This window comes from Astyanax mexicanus, chromosome 1 (genome assembly GCF_023375975.1).
Source record: "Astyanax mexicanus isolate ESR-SI-001 chromosome 1, AstMex3_surface, whole genome shotgun sequence".
Taxonomy (NCBI): Eukaryota; Metazoa; Chordata; class Actinopteri; order Characiformes; family Acestrorhamphidae; genus Astyanax; species Astyanax mexicanus.
In genome coordinates this window covers 55,109,223-55,130,407 of record NC_064408.1, presented here as the reverse complement: position 1 = coordinate 55,130,407, position 21,185 = coordinate 55,109,223, and the positions used below count along the sequence as shown (strand labels likewise).

The 21,185-nt window shown below is 40.5% G+C and overlaps 1 protein-coding gene across 6 annotated transcripts in view; it reads left to right on the top strand.

Moving 5' to 3' along the window:
* The window catches only part of fig4a (FIG4 phosphoinositide 5-phosphatase a), a 66,868-nt gene that overhangs the window by 3,676 nt on the left and 42,007 nt on the right, over positions 1-21,185 (top strand). For all 6 annotated transcript variants that reach the window (XM_049480236.1, XM_049480250.1, XM_049480232.1 and 3 more), the window contains 2 exons: positions 18-116; positions 1,272-1,395. In XM_049480236.1, the coding sequence (XP_049336193.1) occupies positions 18-116; positions 1,272-1,395 (223 nt within the window). The remainder of the gene's footprint in view (positions 1-17; positions 117-1,271; positions 1,396-21,185) is intronic.

The following is a 21,185-nucleotide window of genomic DNA, read 5'->3' as shown; positions in this document are numbered from 1 at the left end:
CTATACTCTTTCCTCAGAGATATTTTCTTGTTGGGAGTAATAATGCTCAAACTAAGCATCGTGTCCTGAAAATTGACCGTACTGAACCACGAGACCTGGTCATTATCGATGATAAGGTATGTTTCTCCACTACAATTAACATGTTGCCCTGCTGATTGGACATGTAGACACACAAAGTGCTCTTTAATTACTATGAAATGTTGTTTGTGATTTATCGAGAAAATCTCTCTGTGATCTGGCATTCCAGCAATAATTAATCATGTCAGAAATATTGACAAAACAAAGGGCTGCATCCATGCTCAAGCACATAAGGAATTTAATAGATTAGGTGGAAGTGTATTACCTAAAGGTCATGTATTGCAAAAAATTGCACTCAAATTACACCTTTTTAATGAGTATGTGTGACTTAAACACAGCTTATCAAAACAGATTCTTTTGTAACATACACAACATTAAAAATGTGGCTGTTTTGGACAAGTTACATTTTGCAAAGGCTTAGTTGTTTTCTCCAATTAAATGATCAAGCTAGTAACATTCTTTAACATGTACAGCTAATGTTAAACTAAAATGATCAGTGTTGTGTTTCAGTCCTCTGAACCGCCAGAGTAGTTAGATTGTGGATGACAATCCATCATGTATCCCATGTATTAAAAGACCAACAAGGCCAACAAGGTGACACCACACCCCTTGTTATAAAATGGGGGTGTTCATATTACTTGAGCTTGTCTTAGCAGAGAGACCAACTCTTTGCCCTCGCAGAGATGGATAGGATTTCTTCTTAGTAGGTTTTCATTGTTGGAATTGGACTGTTCCTATCTGCAGCAAGTCGCTTGTGCCGCCACTCATTTGTCATTTATCAGTGTGGGTGTGTGGGTAGCATCGTTGCCAGTTAGCACGCTACCAAAATGCCTATGATCTGGTTTAAAACTGACCATTGGATAAGGAAACATTACAAGCCTGATAATTAAAAGATTAAGAGGTTTTGCATTCCACTTTTCTCTGCTGTTCCTTGTTTCTTTTCTGTTTGTCATGGATCTGATATGTATCTACGCCTGTGAGACTTTCGGCCACTAAACCTGTACCATAAAGGCTGGAAAATTTCCGCTACTTAAAATAAGCAAATAATTTACAGTAGTTAATTGATTATAGGTCAAGGTCGGGAAAGAACAGCATCTGAGTTCAGACATTGTCCACTGTCTGCCAGTTAGTTTGGTAATATAAAAACAAATAACTTATTAAGTAATATCCGCATTTGTTGGCTTGTTTTTTAGCATGTATACAGTCAAAAGGAGGTCCGGGAGCTTCTGGGGAGATTGGATCTAGGAAACCGGACAAAGATTGGGCAGAAAGGCTCCTCTGGCCTTTCCAGAGCAGTGTCTGCTTTCGGCATTGTAGGTAAGAAACACATCTGTTTTTTAAAAACTGTTGGCACTAGTTAGAAGAATGATGATGCTATACTAAAACAGTGGGTCTATTTTTATCGGCTACACATAAAGAATGTGATATGACATATTCGTAGACTGAATTGTGATATCATTGCAGAATATCATCCCAACAACTAATGACAAGACAGCTGTAACTACCATAGCTCAGCCAAGTTCAGCCTTGGTGTAAAAAAAAGTGTAACTTTTTATAAAAATAAAAACGAATGTGATCGGACAACATTACTTGTTGACCCAGTAAAAAAAAACAGTTGAAAGGAAGGGGCAGTCATTTTTCAGATATGGGATTTTAATGTCTTTGTTGTCTTAGGCTTTCCTGATTTCCGGATTATGTGAGATACGGTTCACTGGAGCAACAACACAAAATTGTCTTTCTGGCACTGTAGGCGAGTTGCTCTCATTCTCACATCCCATTTGATTTTTGTTAGCAGGGACTTTGTTGAAAATGATATGTTTGCATGGTTTTATTTGAACACAACATGTTTACATTCAAAGTCAGGGGGAAAAGTATGTGAACCATCAGGCTAATGACTTTTCTAAGAGCTAATTAGAGCCGGGATGTGATGAGATTGGATGTGTTGGTTAAAGCTGCCTTGCTCTATAAAAAAACACACAACAGTTTTGAGTTTGCTGTTCTTAAGAAGCATTGCTTGATTGAGTCATGCCTCACACAAAAGAGCTCTCAGAAGACCCACGTTCAAGAATTGTTGACTTGCATGAAGCTGGAAAGGGTTACAAAAGTATCTGTAAAAGCCTTGGTGTTCATGTGTCCACGGTAAGACAGACGCTCTACAAATGGAGAGAGTTCAGCACTGTTGCTACTCTCCCTAAGCGGCATTAGGGGAACTGTAACTTTAATCATAGAGATAAATAAAGGACCAAAACCAAACCTGTCGGAAGTTGACCATAGTTAAATCCCATCCAACACTTTCAAAGGCTAGATGAACATCTAAAGAAAAAAACCACACAGGAATATGGAAATTCTTTGTATATTTTCAGCTGTGGATCATAATTAACTATTGATTCTGCAGTCTAGCGGACCCTTACTTTTCTTCATGACTTCAAAGATATCAATAATGTGTTTTGATTTCTATGAAAGAATTTGTTTATAATCACATAATCAAAGTAATTAATTACCGGAGGTCCTATCTCGACCCATATAGTACAGTTTATAAGGAGTACCATCTGACCCGGGTGGGTTTTACCTCTTTTCAGGGACTGAAGTGCATTTTTAGGTTCTTCCAATCTCAGAGATTGATAAACCAGCTCCAAGAACAAGGCAGATTTTTATAGTTGATTAATATTATCTGAATTTGTTGTTGTGATATCCTTCTGTCCAGTATAGTCTATAAAAAATACAGCTTTAGCCATTTAAATACAATTTAATTCACATTCTAATGCAGTAATTTTTTTTAATTCTCTAAAAGTTAAATTCTAATAGTAAGAGTAAGCTAAAAGAATATATGTAATGTATTCATGTCAGCATGGTCCGTGAGACTAACATATCCTTGGATAGGATTATGTCATGACTAGTAAAAGAAATAATATAAAATCAGGAGAAGTCCATTGTTGTAGAAAAAGCTGTATTCATACAGGAACATTTAACAGGATTGCACATATTTGGCGTACACTATTGATCAATTTCATTAGGTGCATATATTAACAAATATGATGATTTTTATATGAAGAATTTTAACCATTGTATTTGAGTGCTGGGCAGTTTGTGAGTTTATTTGGTATACTGCGGCGTGAACCGGTATGCAATTCTCTTAGGGCTGGACTGATAATCTGACGTACATCATGGGCATTTGCCTGGTGGGCTGACAGTCCTCAGGGGCCGATGCTGTTGGATTTTTTTTTTTCTAAGAGACCGGCCCCATTAGCCCATCTTCAATATAGATAGTGGACTGAACCAATCAGGATATAGGATGAAAGCAGACCCACCCTTTCTTTGTGTGGGGATGGGCAGCGTGGATCGCAGAATAAATAAATAAACACACCGCAGGATCGAACCCTTGTCGTCAAGGTCGCAGTCCAATAAATTACCGCTGCGCCATCTAGTGAATTGTGACACAGTTGGGGAAAAAAACGCCTTTATAAGGAGATAGGGAGCCCAAAAACGGTCAGAAAATGAGGAAAAAATAAATAAATATGTCAGAAAAATTAGAAAAAAAAACGAACAGTGCGCTTACCTTGCTTGTTACTTATGGTGTGATTATCAAAACCAGCTCAGTAAGGCAATGTGAAAGAAAAAAAATATATAGAAAAGAACACACAATCTGCGGGAAAAATGTAATCTTTCCCAGGGTTTGTAGAAACACAAACATATTTGTAGCAGTGACTGCTAATGCATCTCTGCCAACAACTGGCTTTCTTATAAATATGGAACACAAAACATATTGACGATATGATATACTCCTACATACTCCTAAGCGAACAGTAACAATAGAACACCTCTATTTGTGAAAAAGAAGCAAGGACTTTAACAGCCCCAACTTTGTATAAGTCATGTTGCTACATTATATATGAACTAGAGAAAACATATAGTTTCACCATAACTAACATTTTCAAACAATTAGTCAATAGTATCAGAGGACCATTCACTTTATATGCAAACACAAGCTACCCTAGCAACCAGCAATAACTATGGCAACTATGCATTCCAATCCCCTTGCATTTGAATACAGTAAGAATTTACTTGTGTTAGAAATTCGGCCTTCAGGAACCAGGTGTCCGATTCAGGAGTCAGGAGACGGCTTCAGAGTTGACTTGAGTTTATTCACGTGCAGACAGAAAATCTACACGGGCACAGCTTAGTCAGTCGATCAGAAGCAATCTAACTAGGGATATTTTGAGGGGGCATTATATACATTGGAATCCTGCTTTGAACACTGCAGGGTGGTCACTTTAATGGGGGGTATGAGGGTCCCTGCAGAGACAAATGGTCAGATAAATTAGCATATAGACGATGAGGGTCCCTGCAGAGACAAATGGTCAGATAACAATCTGGGTCCCTGCAGAGATGAATGGTCAAGTTTTGTAGCAGACATGATGGAGCCACAATTGGGGGAATAGGAGAGGGTGAAAGAGTTAAAGTATAATTTGTTATGGGCAGAATTCTATCAATTCCCCCTTTGATTCTCCCAAATGGAGAATCACACAACTACATTATTACTAAAAGGGCTGTAACTATACAACTGTAATTGTACCATAAATGTCAGAAAAGTTGATGTAACCAAGTATTGGAGCTGTTTATGGCTGTTATCTGGGTCTAAAAATGTTCCTGAAGAAAAAAAAAAAAAAAAGTTCCAGTAGTTGTCCATGGTTTTCCAAGAGGCTTGCTTCCATGTGGTGATGCCTCCTCTTACATCACAACTTCAGCTTGTGAGCAGTCACATTGTGTGTGTGTGTGTGTGTGTGTGTGTGTGTGTGGATGTCCATGGCGTGTGCTTCAATGTCGGTGAAAGGCAGGTAATCTGGGAAGTCCACTTTGAACATCAGTTGTCTCTTCAACTGTTCAGGCTTGCATCCGACACGTCACAAATTGTTCTCGCCATGCTGGATTGGCTGGAGCACTGTCTGGCTCCAACAGATCTGTAACAGAGGAAACACTGAGCAGTAAATTGTTCATTGATGTTGATTATGTATTTTTTTTTGTAGTTTATCTGCTTATCCCCACTGTCTGTCCCTCAGAAGAGGCTGTTATGATAATGTACAGTGTGTTGAAATCTTCATCCCAAAGGGTAACCCCCATGAAAATAGAAATCATGGTTCTTCCTCAGGACTCTGTACAATTACCCACCTCTTCTTTTACTGACCCTAGATCTCAGTTCTGGGGTACAAGCAGAAACTAACAAAACTCAATGAAACATTCTCATCTAAATAGATTGTTTCATGTTTCCTCACCATGACCCATTGACCAGAAATAACAAGACATTTGCTCTAATCTCGTTAGTTGTCCGAGTTTTCATCTCACCACAGGTGAGAAAACTATTTGTATTACCCTACTGTGACCAAATTGTGCTTTTAAAGCTAGTGTTAGCTTCCCCTTTGATCCAGAAACCATATGGATCACTTTCAACATATCAATTCAGCCATACTCAGAGTTCCACAGATCAGGAACTCAAACTACAGGTTGTAGCTGAAAAGAATATAAAACTTAAATTGTATAATTGATCGTATAGTGGTTTATTCAGTGTATAACAATTTTAAATTGATCGTATAGTGGTTCATTTTATCTAAATGCAATAACTACATCACCTAAAGTCTGCAAAAACTTCGTTTGGTGCATTATCTCTAAAATTGTGCAACACAACATAAATTAATCAGGACTGGTCTCAAGTCCCTTGCTAGTAAGAAAACAAAACAAAATAGTTAAAAAGTGCACTTAAATATATTATTAACATGCTACTTAGCTTATGGTAAGCTCAACCTGGATGGTAAATTCAACTTATGTTCATAAGAATCTTATGATTCTGCTCTGAGATTTGAAACCATCAAAATCCAGTTCTTAAAAACAAAAAGCACAAATATGAGTTTAAGTAGCAGGACAAATTAACTTAAGCCAAAGCAGGAGAAACTGTTGAAATCCCTGTGACTCCCTGTAGAGCACTGAATATCAAAGATAACTGTCCTGTGACACCCTGTAAAGTCTTGATTATCAGAGGTATCTGTTCTTGTGAAATCCCAGATGGGCTTCCCTGTGAGAACCCACCAAAATAATTTCCCATTGTGCTGTCTCTAGAACTAGCACCCATTTTGCATCTATCTGCCTGCTTTTTACGACAAACTCGAGAAAAGTGACCAATTCTATGGCAGTAGTGGCACTCTTTTTTCTGATTAGAGAATTGTTGATTGGAACCCAAGTTTGATCCATTCTCTGTGAGGATGTGTATGGATGCAGGAACATGGTTTGGTTCAAGATCCACATCCAAACGGTCCAGTTCATTCTTAAGATCAACCCACTTAGTATTCCTCCAGTTTGGAACAGCAGTCACCAGAGCTTGTCTAAGATCTGTTTGTAGTGACTCAACCAGCTGTCTAAAATGGGGACCATCAGTTGTATTGTTAATGTTATCAGCATTGTAATGGCTGATACCTGAATGACGCAGAAAAACTTTTTCAAACCTCTCACAGAAGTCTGCTGCAGACTCTCCCTTTCTATGTCTGCAGTTGGTAATCTGCCCCCAATCAGTGGTTTTACGGCATTTGCATTTAATCCAGTCATCAAAAGCTTCCCACCCTTTGTGTTCTGGCCTTTGTCACCCAAAGCATTCAACACCTTTTTAGCAAGTTCTCTACCATCTGTGAAGTTAAGAACTTGGCTAGCAATGGCTACAGCATCATTGGGATGTAGTGAGTACAAATTCCTTTTCTTATGCATGAGGTCAATGAAGTCAAGCCCCATTTCCCTTGGAGGTTTAAACTCTTTGGATATTGTGTCCAAAGTTGCTGCATCTAAAGGAATGTGCCCAATTTCTAGTCTGGTTTCACCACCTTCATTTCTCCTATTACGTACCTCAGAGGATACAACAGTTACAGGTCTCATTTTAACACAGATTGGAAAGTGTGTTTTACCAGTAGCATGGTCAGAATCTTTATCTGATGACACAGATTCTGACCCATCAGATAGGTCACTCTCAGACAATTCAGGAAACAGCTGTTACTGGAGGATTTCCATCCTCTTTGTAACAAGGCTGACCTGGAGTAGGGGCAACAGGGGGAGAACACTGAGGTCTTGACTTTGACTTAAGTTTGGCATGTTGCTGTTGCACTTCTGTCAGTGTTTGCTGCAGTTGTTTACATGTGCTCTGGGCATGTTTCGTAGCTGTTTTATGCCTTCTGCACTCGCTGGTTAGCTCTAAAACCTTTTCTTCTGCTTCTTTTAACTTTTCATCCATAGATTTCAACTTGCATTCCCAGTACTGCTTAGTAACAAAAAGACATTCCTTAACTGAGTTGTGCTTAAGGCCATAACCTAAACCTGTTTTACACTCAGCAAGAGTCCATTCTCTATCAGCAGAGAAACCTTTGGATGAAAAGTACTGAGTTATCTTTTGCTCACAAATATGTTTCTTCCCAATGTCACTGATTAGGCTTTCAAAATCAGAATCAGACCACTGTGGCATTTCAGTCCCTCCCTTAACTAAAGTGCTGCTTTTATAGTTAAGAGGTTTAGCAAGATTCTTAATGTTTTGGCCTTTAGCAGACATGGTGAGAAAACAAGAGAACAAAACCAAGCTTTCTGAAACAATAGCAAAACAAAGACACTACCAGCAGATACCAACAAACTGTACTTCACAGAGGACTACAGCAGTAAGTTTCAACACTAAGTAAAACGTCTCTCTTTGTTAGAGAGGATCCCAGTAACAAATCCTAAGTTTACAGTTGTAACAAAACAAAACGTCTCTCAGTTCAGAGAGGATAACAGTTACTAATTCTGATCTTCTAGCAGTAACAAACAAGCATCTCTCAGTTCAGAGAGGATAACAGTTACTAATTCTGATCTAGCAGTAACAAACACACATCTCTCAGTTCAGAGAGGAAAACAGTTACTAATTCTGATCTAGCAGTAACAAACACACATCTCTCAGTTCAGAGAGGAAAACAGTTACTAATTCTGATCTAGCAGTAACAAACAAGCATCTCTCACTTCAGAGAGGATAACAGTTACTAATTCTGATCTTCTAGCAGTAACAAACAAGCATCTCTCACTTCAGAGAGGATAACAGTTACTAATTCTGATCTAGCAGTAACAAACAAGCATCTCTCAGTTCAGAGAGGATAACAGTTACTAATTCTGATCTAGCAGTAACAAACACACATCTCTCAGTTCAGAGAGGAAAACAGTTACTAATTCTGATCTTCTAGCAGTAACAAACAAGCATCTCTCACTTCAGAGAGGATAACAGTTACTAATTCTGATCTAGCAGTAACAAACACACATCTCTCAGTTCAGAGAGGAAAACAGTTACTAATTCTGATCTAGCAGTAACAAACAAGCATCTCTCACTTCAGAGAGGATAACATTTACTGACTCCTATTTTATCCAGCCAAAATTTCTCTTCAGTTCGAAATGGCGTTTACTCACCAAGCAGGTTTCAGTAGCCATCCGGGTCACGGCACCAAGTTGTTAGAAATTCGGCCTTCAGGAACCAGGTGTCCGATTCAGGAGTCAGGAGACGGCTTCAGAGTTGACTTGAGTTTATTCACGTGCAGACAGAAAATCTACACGGGCACAGCTTAGTCAGTCGATCAGAAGCAATCTAACTAGGGATATTTTGAGGGGGCATTATATACATTGGAATCCTGCTTTGAACACTGCAGGGTGGTCACTTTAATGGGGGGTATGAGGGTCCCTGCAGAGACAAATGGTCAGATAAATTAGCATATAGACGATGACCCTGCGTTCACACTGGAACGCGACGAGTCGCTTGTGTCGCCCAGCGTTTGTCGCTTGTGGGCGTGTCAAGCTCAACGCCCGCGTTTATCATGGTCCAGCCTCCGACAAGAAAAAAGGCACAAAAAAGGAATCACTTGGCCACTTTATTCTCCAGCTATAACTCCCAAACTTGCTGGACTCTTGTGCGTTTCTGTGATTTAACTGCGCTGGAAACGCAGCCGTTCCCACAGACTGATGTGGGTCCACCCCGTTCAACAGAAAGAACCGGGAAAGAAACTAGAAATTCAGAGAGCAGGAGCTTGAGGACGTCGAACCGCCTTGTTTGTGATTGGTCCAAAGAAAAGCTAGGAGCCAATCGGGTTAGAATGTCGCTTCACCGCGTCATAACTCATTTGCATAAAGTTGAGAAAAATTCATCTCCGTGTCGCTTGTCGCTCTGTCGCTTTGTCGCTTGTCGCCTCTCGCGTGTCGCGGCGACAAATCGCGCCCTGCCATAGGAAATGAATGGTCGCCTGTCGCTTTGACGCTTTCCAGTGTGAACGCAGGGTAAGGGTCCCTGCAGAGACAAATGGTCAGATAACAATCTGGGTCCCTGCAGAGATGAATGGTCAAGTTTTGTAGCAGACATGATGGAGCCACAATTGGGGGAATAGGAGAGGGTGAAAGAGTTAAAGTATAATTTGTTATGGGCAGAATTCTATCACTTGTGTTTAAATAACTCACTCTTGTGCTCCCTGGCTCTGGGCATGAGATGCAGTAGCTTGGATATGTTCATGAAGTTGTTTTAATACTTGTCTAAACAAACAGTCAGACTGTATCACTCAGTTTCTCTCTATTTTGGAATTTTTGGAAGTTTTGGAAAGTCAAAACTTTAATCACATACTTTGCAGAGATAGACCAATGTGGATGTAGGCTGCTGGATACCATGTGACTTGATGTATCACAGTCAAAAGATACATATTCTCTGCTTTGGAGTTAGGTAAGAGACCAGCACAGTCCATTATCGGATGTTCAAATGGCTGAAAAAAGCAGGAATAGGGTAGTGGAGCCATACACATTCACCAGTAAGATTGTTACCAGAATTAAATGCACCCCCTCCTCTGACCAACAAGAACCTACACCCAATTCCACGTGTCCTCGGACTAGATCAGACCAGATCAGAACATCCCTATGTAAAGAAACATACAAACCATTTAATAATTTAATCGTTAATTATGCCTCTGATCTAGACAACACTGCCAGTATAGAAATTAGAAGAAAAAGGCAGCACAGGCTCTAATATAAAAGATTTTGAGGCTCCAGTATCCCTCAAAATTCTAATAGAGAATTTTGTAGAGTCTACATTTGTTAAAGCCAGGTCTGTCCACTTAATAAAGTACATCGGGTCACAGGCCTTCCCGTCTACAGACTCAAACACAGGGGCAACAGCAGCAGCCATATATGGCTCAGTGATATGGGAAAGAAAAAAAACATAAGTGGTCCTTGAAAGTTTGTGAATCCTTTTTGAGTTTTCCTAAAAAATTAACCTAAAACATCACAACATTCACACTAAAAGTACATAAAGAGAACCCAGTCAAACACATCAGACAAAAATATAATAATTGATCATTTGTTATTGACAAAAAAAGATTCAATGTTACATAGGATTAGTTAGTTTAAAGGTGAATGCTATGACAACCAGGTGTGAGTGGGCGGAGCCTGTTTTATTTAAAGAACAGGGCTCTATCAAAATCACAGCACATGTATTATAGCATGAACAAATTAGTTGTTAATGCTCAACAGACTGGAGCAGGTTACAACACCACCTCTAATGGGTTTGGTCTCCACCAATCCACAGTCAGATTGTGTTCAAATGGAGGAAATTCAAGACCACTGTTAGCCTCCCAGGAATGGTTGACCAACAAAGATCACTCTAGAGGCAAGGCGTGTAGTAGTTGAGGTCACAGAAACTGAAGGCCTATCTCATATTGGCTAGTGTTAATGTTCATGAATCCACTTTCAGGAAAACACTGAAAAACAATGGTGTACATGGCATAGTTGCAGGGACAAAGCCACTGCTCTCCAAAAGAACATGGTCCCACTTTATAATAAGTGTCCCTAAGTACTATGTAGTTACACGGTAACAATCCATGTAACTACAGTGTAACTACTGATGAAGTACACATTGTTACAGATTAACTACAGAGGTACAGGTTATGTAATTACACATGTGTATTAAGGTTAATTTTGACTTGTGTAAGTACACATGTGTACCAGGCTGAGTGTACTTACACAAGTAATAGAGCAAGTGTACTTACACATGTGTAACAATGTTTGTGTACTTACACATGTATAATATTGTGTGTGTGATAAGTTGAGTATAAACTTATCCAACAGCTATTGTCTACTACACACACTATTACACGTGTAAGTACACACACATTGTTACACATGTGAAATTACGCAACCTGTACCTGTGTAGTTAATCTGTAACAATGTGTACTTCATCAGTAGTTACACTGTAGTTACATGGATTGTTTCCATGTAACTACATAGTACTTAGGGACACTTATTATAAAGTGGGACCGAACATTGTTGCTCATGTTCTGATGTGATGTGGTACTGAATTATTTAAAATTCCTTTCTTTTTTTTGTACAATTAACGTAAATATGCTCCCCATATAAACGAATGGTGGCCCAATATTCTATCCCACACACTGACTGAAAACCTGCACAGCACCCTTTCTCAGCCTTGCTCTCCAGTGCTGCCTGTGTATGAAGGAGCTAATAGACAAAGCTGGGCCAAAGTTTTGTAACTGATATTTAATCAATACTTTGGACGCAGCTCTGTTAGCGGACGGTCTAAGGAATGCCTGCCATGCTGCTCTTCCAGAACCACAGGCTGTACTGTTAACATCAGGCTCCTCTGCTCCATTAGTAAGTTTCACCTCGGGTCTGATGCAGCGAAACTGTTGACCTGATGTTGTGGGATCTGGGTTTGTCTCTGCATGAAACACCTGCGGCAGGTCGCGTTCCATGTGCGCTGTGTTGCCAGTCTGTAACACAGGAAGAGGTTTAACTCCTCTGTTAAAGTATTGTAGGTGTAGCTGGAGAGAGAACAGCACTGGTATGGTGCTTCTGAGAACATGACTGATTAACATCTGTGCTGAGGAGAAGGGCTAGGTGATGATCCACACTGGACTTTAGTACCCACCCAATAGTCTACAGGATTCTTTCTGCCATCCCATTGGCTTGTGGGCTGGAATGGGTTAGCTTAATGCCCCATTTTGTTGCAAACTCTTGAATAACTAAAGAATGAAACATGGTCACATAATGTCTCTTTGGCACACCCTGTCTGACAAACACTGCCTTTATCTTGCATATCACAGTGTGTGTTGACTCAAGATTCAACATTTAAGATTTTTGTCGCGTCACAGAGTACAGGTGTACATGTGAGTGAAAAACTAAGTGCAGATTCACACCAATGTGCAGAGAACAATATTTACAAGAAGAAGAATAAAATAAAATATAAAATAAGATATACAGATAGCTTTAAAGTATACACAATATACACATTACACTCAATAACAATACACATAACTTACACTATAGACAAATATTGCAATGAAATATGTTAAGTAAGACTGAATAAGTAATAAACAATGCTTTGTAGATAAACAGATATCTAGAGTGTGTGTGTGGAAGTGAGAAAATAGTCCAGTAGGTGACAGAATAACTATGAGTAAGTGCAGGTAAGAAATGGGTTGAGTGGGAAAGTACAAGGGGCAGAATCCTGTATAATATGGGAAAGTCTGATAGGTGCAGTATAAAGTTAAGCACAGGATGCAGAGTTTGTATAGATGGCAGTAGGGTGGGTCGGGAGGAATACTGTTCTACTCAGGCCCGTAGCCAGCATTGTGAAGGGGGGGATCTAAATACATGAGCACACTTCAAACCTTTTAATTTAGACATATTTTATTCATTATAAGTTTGTTGTGAATCTGTTGTTGCTGTCCTTATTTCTTTGTCTGTTGCTCCCCACTGTTAACATAAATTTGATATAAATGTAAGTGTTACTCAAACTTCCTACATCTGTGATGTGACTTCATTGTCTGTCTCTGTTGCTCACCTCAGTTGTCTGTTGCTTTGTTCCATTGTCTCTGTTGCTGCCCTCCATTGTCTGTCTCTGATGTTGCTGTCCTTTATTGTCTATCTCTCTACTATTGACATAAATAGATAAGAATTACTTCATTAGGAACACTATCGGTATTGTCATTAAAACTTAAACATGAATTAATAATAATATAAATTGAAGTGTTCTGTCTTATTAAAAATTTCCTACAACTGTGCTGCGACTTCGTTGTCTCTCTCTGTTGCTCACCTAGGTCTGTTGTTGCTCTCCCTCTGTATCTCTCTTGCTGTCTGTCTCTGTTGCTTTTCTTCATTATCTGTCTATTTTTCCTCTCCATCTTTTCAGGCTATGTGTGGAAAAGATACTGACCATTTTAAAATATAGTTTTTCTATATTCAGATTTTAGTATTTTATACTAATCTATACTCGGCTAACTGTTGAGTTCAATGTTGTTTGTGTACTCTGTAGAGCCAGAAAAGAGCTTTCAAACAGCATCAAAACCATCTGTTTGTAATTTAAATTGACATAATCAAGGTTGAATGTGTAGTGCCCTACCCTCTTACTTAATACATTCTTAGTCCATTTCTCCCTTTATATTAGTGGCAGATTCATGCAAATGCAGTTCTGGGGTTCTACCTTGCCACTATAAAGGCACACAAAGTTTGATTAACATCTGTGTTGGTCGGGCTGATTTCACATGAAATGACACACCATTGTCTGTCTCTCTTCTTCTTCTATGGCTTCTATGACATCAGAATGCTCATCAGCTCCAAACATCTTGGGTGCATTTTTGAGTACAGATCGACAGCTTCATCCAGATCCAGAGCCATGTCGTAGTGGGTATGGATGAGAGCCAAGGATGACATGCTGTCTTTTCCCATGCTGCTCCGCATGAATGTGTCAGAGTACTGGCAGACCTTTCACATTCGCAGGAGGTCACTGGCAAGGTGCATGCAATTTTCAGGAGTTTGAAGATGTTCGGATACATCATCTCATCACACTCTTTGATAGCTGAGGCACATGAGCTTGGTCTTTGGTGTGATGATTTGGCCTGCCACTTTAACTTCCACCGTTTCAGCTCCTGGTGAATGACCTCTGGTGATGGCAAGTCATCTTGGTACAGAGCGACTGCTTCTGAGATGTCCACCGTCACGTCTGAGTTGCACTGGACAGATGGAATTAGGCCCATGAGCCTTGATGCGGACACAGAGAGGGGACTAAATCTGGACTCAAACTCTGAAATGACATGATCTAAGAAGGGTATCGCCATGTTCCTGAGATAGTACTCCTTCACTCCTTCAGCGGGTACATTTTCCCTGTGTTTCTGCCTTCCAGCTGCTCTCGGCTGGGTTGGTTCCACGTTGACTTGAGCAGCCATCCTAACTGCTTGTTCATAGATTTGATTGAAGTCGTCGATGATGGTCTCACAGAGCTCCTTGTAGACAGACTTCACCTCATCAACCATGCTAAATCCCTCGATGATGTCGAGTGAGGTGCTTTGCAGTTTCACTGTGATGCCCGTCAGGTGGGATAAAACTTGGTATACGGTGAGGAATGTGAGGATGAATCCAAAGTTTTGTACTTGCCCTCCCATCCACTGGTGACATCTTCACTGTACTCCTCTGTATGGAGACCATGTGCCATGACTTCCAGAGCCTTAATAATGCAGACAAAGGCACTGTAGAAGTGACTGTAGGCATCATGCCGTGCTGCCCATCTTGTGCGGCTGAGGTCAATCAGGGGCTTCCGCTTTTCGGTAGAATATGCCTCCTTATCTACAACCTCCTTGAGAAGGAGTTCCCTCTTCGGGCTGCTGGTGAAGAACATGACACTGTACTTCATCTTATCAATCATGTTGCGCACAACTGGAAGAGCACAAGAGCGTGCAATGACAAGGTTTAAGCAATGCCCATTGCAGTGCATATAAAGTGCCTTAGGCGCATCCTTTTTTATCAAAGCTTGAACGCCAACATTTTCGCTGCTCATATTGCTGGCGCCATCATACCCCTGGCCTCGACAGTCAGCAATCTCTATGCTTAGATGACTCAGCACATCTTTGATCGCGCTTGCAATGTGGCGACCTGTGATCCGTGGCAAAGTACAAATCTCAAGCAACTCCTCTCTGATATTTAAGTCTTTGTCCACAAAGCGAACACACATTGGCATCAGCTCTACATTATGGGATGTGACCTCATCAGCTAGGACTGTGTACATTTGAGCATGCCTGACCTCTTCCACGATCTTGGCCTGAATCATGTGCTTCCCTAGTACATCAATCATTTCATTTTGGGTTTGAGGTGATAGATATGTGGCATTTTTTAGCTTTGGTTTCTCCAAATGCTGCTTCAGCTTTTCATTGTGATTTGAAAGCAGTTTCAATAGGGCCAAGAAATTCCCAGGATTGCCACTACAATGCTGCTGCTCAGCTGATCCTCTCAGTGCAATGCATTGACGGCCACAATAGAGAACAGCCTCTGCAACACACTTGAGAATGTGCCTGTGCCTCACCTTTTCTATGTTGGCCTCCTTTGCACTGTCCATACGAACTGATATCCGGGTATTGGGGTTTTCATGTGACTGTAGAAACAGTTTTGCTCTTTCAAATGCCACTAAATGGTTTGCTTTCGATTGGTGGCTTCCAATTATCTTCGTTTTTTTATGCCATTTACTGAAGGGCGCATTTATCATTGAAGTTGACTGTTTCCTCTCTGTGGCATTGAGAAAGAGAGCACAGCATATGCAGAAAGCGCCATCAAGTTTCATGCTGTAAACCAGCCACCATCCATGCTCCTCAAATCAATCATACCTGAATGCCCTGTTGCACCCACCAATGAATGTAGTTGGGAAAATGAAATTTTTTGAAGGTCTGACATGGTTTTTCAGCAAATTGTACTTTTGGTCATCAGACATCTGACACACAACCTGTGCTATTTCCTCAATAGATTTTGTTGCATCTACGAAAAATCCAAGGTCACTGTCAAGTACAGAGCTTGGCTGGGCTACCTCACATTCTGCTGCCTGTCTCAATCTCACATCCTCAGCCACTTAAGGAGCTGCTGCATCTCTGTGGTCTTCCACTGCACTGTTACCTGCTAAGGTTGTTTTACTGCTACTAGCTGTTGGTAGCTCACCCTCCAAATGCTGACCCACTGAATAAATACAGCAAAATAATAAATGTAAAAACATTTCCATATTTAACCTCTTAAGCTCCAAGCCTATTTTGACCATTTTCCGCCTGAAATTACATACTCACATTTGAAGGCTTTTCACTCTAATATTAAATAATTCAGAGTCAATTCTATGAATTAATATTACTTAGAAGCCTTTACACAATTCATTTAAGGCACTTTAATTATTCAATGGCCAAAATATGGTAAAAACCAGAAAAATGTTTAGGCGCTTTTCCGATTTTATTTAATTATTTTTCAGACATAATAAGCGAAACACACGCAGATTTAAACTCTAAACACAGTTCCGTAATCCGGAGAGGCAGACGGTTCGAATGGTGTATAACATGTCCGCATTCGATCAAATATGGACGTACGAAAAACGCAAATACGAAAATAATATTTCATAACTTTCATAAACTAGGCATATTTCGCCCTAAATGTTTATTTTCTGAAAGGAGATACGGCTAAATAGGCTAGATAACTGAAAAGCTTTAAAATGGCTTATTGGGTGTCTATATTGAACTTATAAGTATTCATAAACACAGCCAGATATTAAATATGATATTTTTCTGGCCCGCTGGCGGGCCAGGGCGTGTTAAGAGGTTAACCCCCTTTTTACACCTCTATACTGTATTTTATATATGGCCTTAGGAGCAACAGGCATGTTGAGAGTAAAATACACCCTAGCTTGATCGTCAGCATTGCAAAGTGAGTGACTGAATGTTATTGTCACTTAACCTACATTTCTTAAAAATCAACTAAAATCCAGACTTTGGAGTTATCGCAATAATAACAGTAATAATCCGGTGTTACATGAACAATATACTATTGGGCTAAGCCGAGCCCGGCACTTTTAACGCAGGGGAGTTGTAAAGAACGAACCCTTCGATCCCCCCTGGCTACGGGCCTGCTACTGGTTGTTCCACAGCCTGATCGCCTGGGGGAAGAAGCTGTCTCGGAACCGGCTGGTTCTGGTCTTCAAGCTTCTGAACTGTGAGAACAGGGAGTGGCTTGGATGGGAGGGGTTCTTCATCATTGTTCTAGATTTACTCAGGCAGTGGTTGGTGTATAAATCCAAAAGGTTTGGGAGCTGAACCCCAGTGATGTACTGCGCTGTACGCACTACCCTCTCCAGAGCAGTACAGTTCCCGTACCAGGTGGTGATGCTGTCCATCAGGATGCTTTTCACAGTGCAGGTGTAGAAAGTCCTGAGGATGCTGGGGTTCAGAGCAAACCTTCTTAGCCGTCTGAGGAAGTAGAGGCATTGTTGTGCTTTCTTCAAGACCCGTGTGGCGTGTTCTGTCTACGTCAGATCCTCACTGATGTGGAAACCTAGAAACTTGAAGCTGCTGACCCTCTCCACCGCAGTCCTGTTGATGGAGATCGACGAGTGTGCTCTCTCCTGCTTCCTGAAGTCCATGATCAGCTCCTTGGTCTTGCTAATGTTTAGAGAGAGGATATTTCTCTGGCACCTGGCACCTGACTTATCAGTATTTTAGGATGTTTGATCAGGCAGTCAACAATCATTAAACTTTGATTTTTAAAGATTTCTGTAGCCACTTTCAACCAGGGAAGTTCTGGGATTTAATCTTTCTGGTTCCTCACTTGAAATTCCTGGCATGTTCGGCATGCTTTCATCATCTGCCCAATGTAACTGACATTCTGTCCAATTCATGAGTTCTATGGCATACAACTTTAATCGCTGCATATCATGGGGAACAATGTGGTGTTTTTGAAGCATAGGCAGTCTGATTGCTTGCATCCATCACATCCACTGTATAAATGACTCGTTTGTCAACTAGCTCTATAAATGTGAAGGACTGTTCATCACTTTCATCCTGTGACAGTGCATCAGCGATCAGCATCTCTTTATCAGGTGTATAATAGAGGTGTAGATCATATTTTTGTAACTGTAAATGCATTCTCTGGAGCCTCTAGTGCAGGGGTATTTAATTAGAATTCAGTATGGTTCAGTTAGAGAAAAATTCGACAGGCCAGACCGAGTGCTAACGTGTTATAATTAAGTGCTATATCCTGTAAGGTTGTTTAAACTGAATGATGAAAAAATATCTAGTAATAATAATAATAATAAAAAATGCCTCTCTGGCCAGATTTTGTATACATTTCTTACCTGTCTCTCTGTCTGTCGCGCTCGGTGTGACTTTAGTTTCCACCCATTCTCGTTTTTCCGCCCGTTCTCGGGCTCCCTATCTCCTTATAAAGGCGTTTTTTCACGGCCGCATCCCAATTCAACAGCCGGAGCAGCGGGACCGCGACCCTGACAACACGGGCTCAATCCTGCGTTAGGAGCGGAGCAGAGAGCATCTTACCCCACACGTGATTGGTCTGTGAGTTTACTGCGCCGCAAACTGTGTATACAATTAAATTCTTCTCAGTAGGTTTGGGTCCGCATTGGACAACGGTCCGCCCATTAGTGACCTCTGCTCTAGTGCTTTGTTCAGGGGCTTCTTGAATATATACCTCCAAAAGCCTTTGCTCGGTCTTGACTTTCACTTGGGCTCTATACACATACTTATGAAACTTTTTATAGAAAAAAACAATTGCTAGAAGCTTCTTCTCTCTGTGCATCTTTTCTTTTTGTCTGTTAGAACCCTGCACGCATACAGTATGTGATTGGTTTTCCCTCATGCCTCAGACATGAACTTAAGCCATCTTTTAATGCATCTGCTTGAATCACCAGCTGTTTAGAAGGGTGAATGAACCTGAACAGGAGGATGGACCAGAGATGTGCAGTAAAAGATGCCTCACCTGGAATAAACTAAGCCAGGTATTTGACCATGCCAAAAAGATGCTGCAGTGCAGGTTTGTCTGTTGGTGTTGGCATGTCAGCTATTACTCATACTTTGCTTTCTTCTGCATTTACACCATCTGGTGTGATCACATGATCTATAAAACAGACTGTAGTCATCCTATACTGGATCTTGTCTGAATTGAATTTGACATTGTTGTCAATTTGGCATTTTCTCTGCTCTCTGCAGCACCTTGGCCAAGATCTCATCCTGCTGTTTCTCTGAAGCACTGATCATTTTATCAGCCACAATTTGGACACCTTCAATGTCCCCAAAAGTCTGTACTTTCCCCAAAGAGTGATAAACATGCAACACAGTGAGGACTTCTTGTCAAGTTTTACCTACCAGTAACCATTCTTTTTATCAAAAATAAAAAAAAACTATTGTCTGCCAACATAACGGCCATCGTACTCTCTGAGGACTGCTTTGTTTAGTTCTCGAGGATCTAGACAAACTCACAGTGTTCCATTCTTCTATTCTGTGATCACAAGACTGTTACAGTCACATGGGCTTCAGCTCCAGCCTCTAATAGTCCATCTAGTGAGCTTTTCAGCCTGTCCATCACCGCTAGTGTATTTTTTCTGCAGCCACAGATGATTGGTGGCACAGCTGGATCCACATAAATGTGGTGCTCGCCACAACTCATCCTTTGTACCTGGGCATTTTGTGCTTCAGTTTGGTTCAAAGTGGTTTAATTCTCTTGACAAGTTGCTATTGGTCACATGCTTCTCTTCCTAGAATTGGTGTAGTGGCGTGCCTCGTGATGTAGAAAGCAAGACAACCCAGTGCATTTTTCTGTCTCACACCGTAGTGTAGATATGCCTTCTGGTTTCAGTTTTTCTCCACCAAATGCAACCAGTATAGTCAAGGTAGGTGTCAACAGTGTTGGTTCTTGGAGACTTTGGAAAATGTCATATGGTAGGACATTCGCTTAAGCTCCTGTATCTAACTTGGATAGGGAAAATACATTGGAGCTGCCAGCAGATATTCTCCCAGTAGATGTCAGAGATAAATGAATGTTAACTGAATGTTTTGCGCAAAAGTAGCACAATGTAGCATGGCGGGGTGCTCTATTATGTATTTTAATAGAAGACAGTAGTTATAGTTTAGAAGGAATAGATCATTGTAAATACAGTCATATGAAAAGTTTGGGCACCCCTATTTATCTTAATAATTTTTAGTTCTAAATATTTGGGTGTTTGCAACAGCCATTTCAGTTTGATATATCTAATAACTGATGGACACAGTAATATTTCAGGATTGAAATGAGCTTTATTGTACTAACAGAAAATGCATTAAACCAAAATTTGTGCAAAAGTATGGGCACCCTTATCATTTTATTGATTTGAATACTCCTAACTACTTTTTACTGACTTACTGAAGCACAAAACTGGTTTGGTAACCTAATTGAGCTTTGAACTTCATAGCCAGGTGTATCCATTCATGAGAAAAGGTATTTAAGGTGGCCAATTGCAAGTTGTTCTCCTATTTTAATCTCCTCTGAAGAGTGTCGTCATGGGCTCATCAAAACAACTCTCAAATGATCTAACAACAAAGATTGTTCAACATAGTTGTTCAGGGGAAGGATACAAAAAGTTGTCTCAGAGATTTAACCTGTCAGTTTCCACTGTGAGGAACATAGTAAGGAAATGGAAGACCACAGGAACAGTTCTTGTTAAGCCCAGAAGTGGCAGGCCAAGAAAAATATCAGAAAGGCAGAGAAGAAGAATGGTGAGAACAGTCAAGGACAATCCACAGACCACCTCCAAAGAACTGCAGCATCATCTTGCTGCAGATGGTGTCACTGTGCATCGGTCAACAATACAGCACACTTTGCACAAGGAGAAGCTGTATGGGAGAGTGATGCGAAATAAGCCATTTCTGCAAGCACGCCACAAACGTCGTCTGAGGTGTGGTTTTGCATAAATGCAGAAATTGGCATCACTCTCCCGTACAGCTTATCCTTTGCAAAGTATTGCCACTTCTGGGCTTAACAAGAACTGTCCCTGTGAACTTCCATTTCCTTACTATGTTCCTCACAGTGGAAACTGACAGGTTAAATCTCTGAGACAACTTTGTGTATCCTTCCCCTGAACAACTATGTTGAACAATCTTTGAGCCCATGATGCCATTCTTCAGAGGAGATTCAAATAGGAGAACAACTTGCAATTGGCCACCTTAAATACCTTTTCTCATGATTGGATACACCTGGCTATAAAGTTCAAAGCTCAGTGAGGTTAACAAACCAAT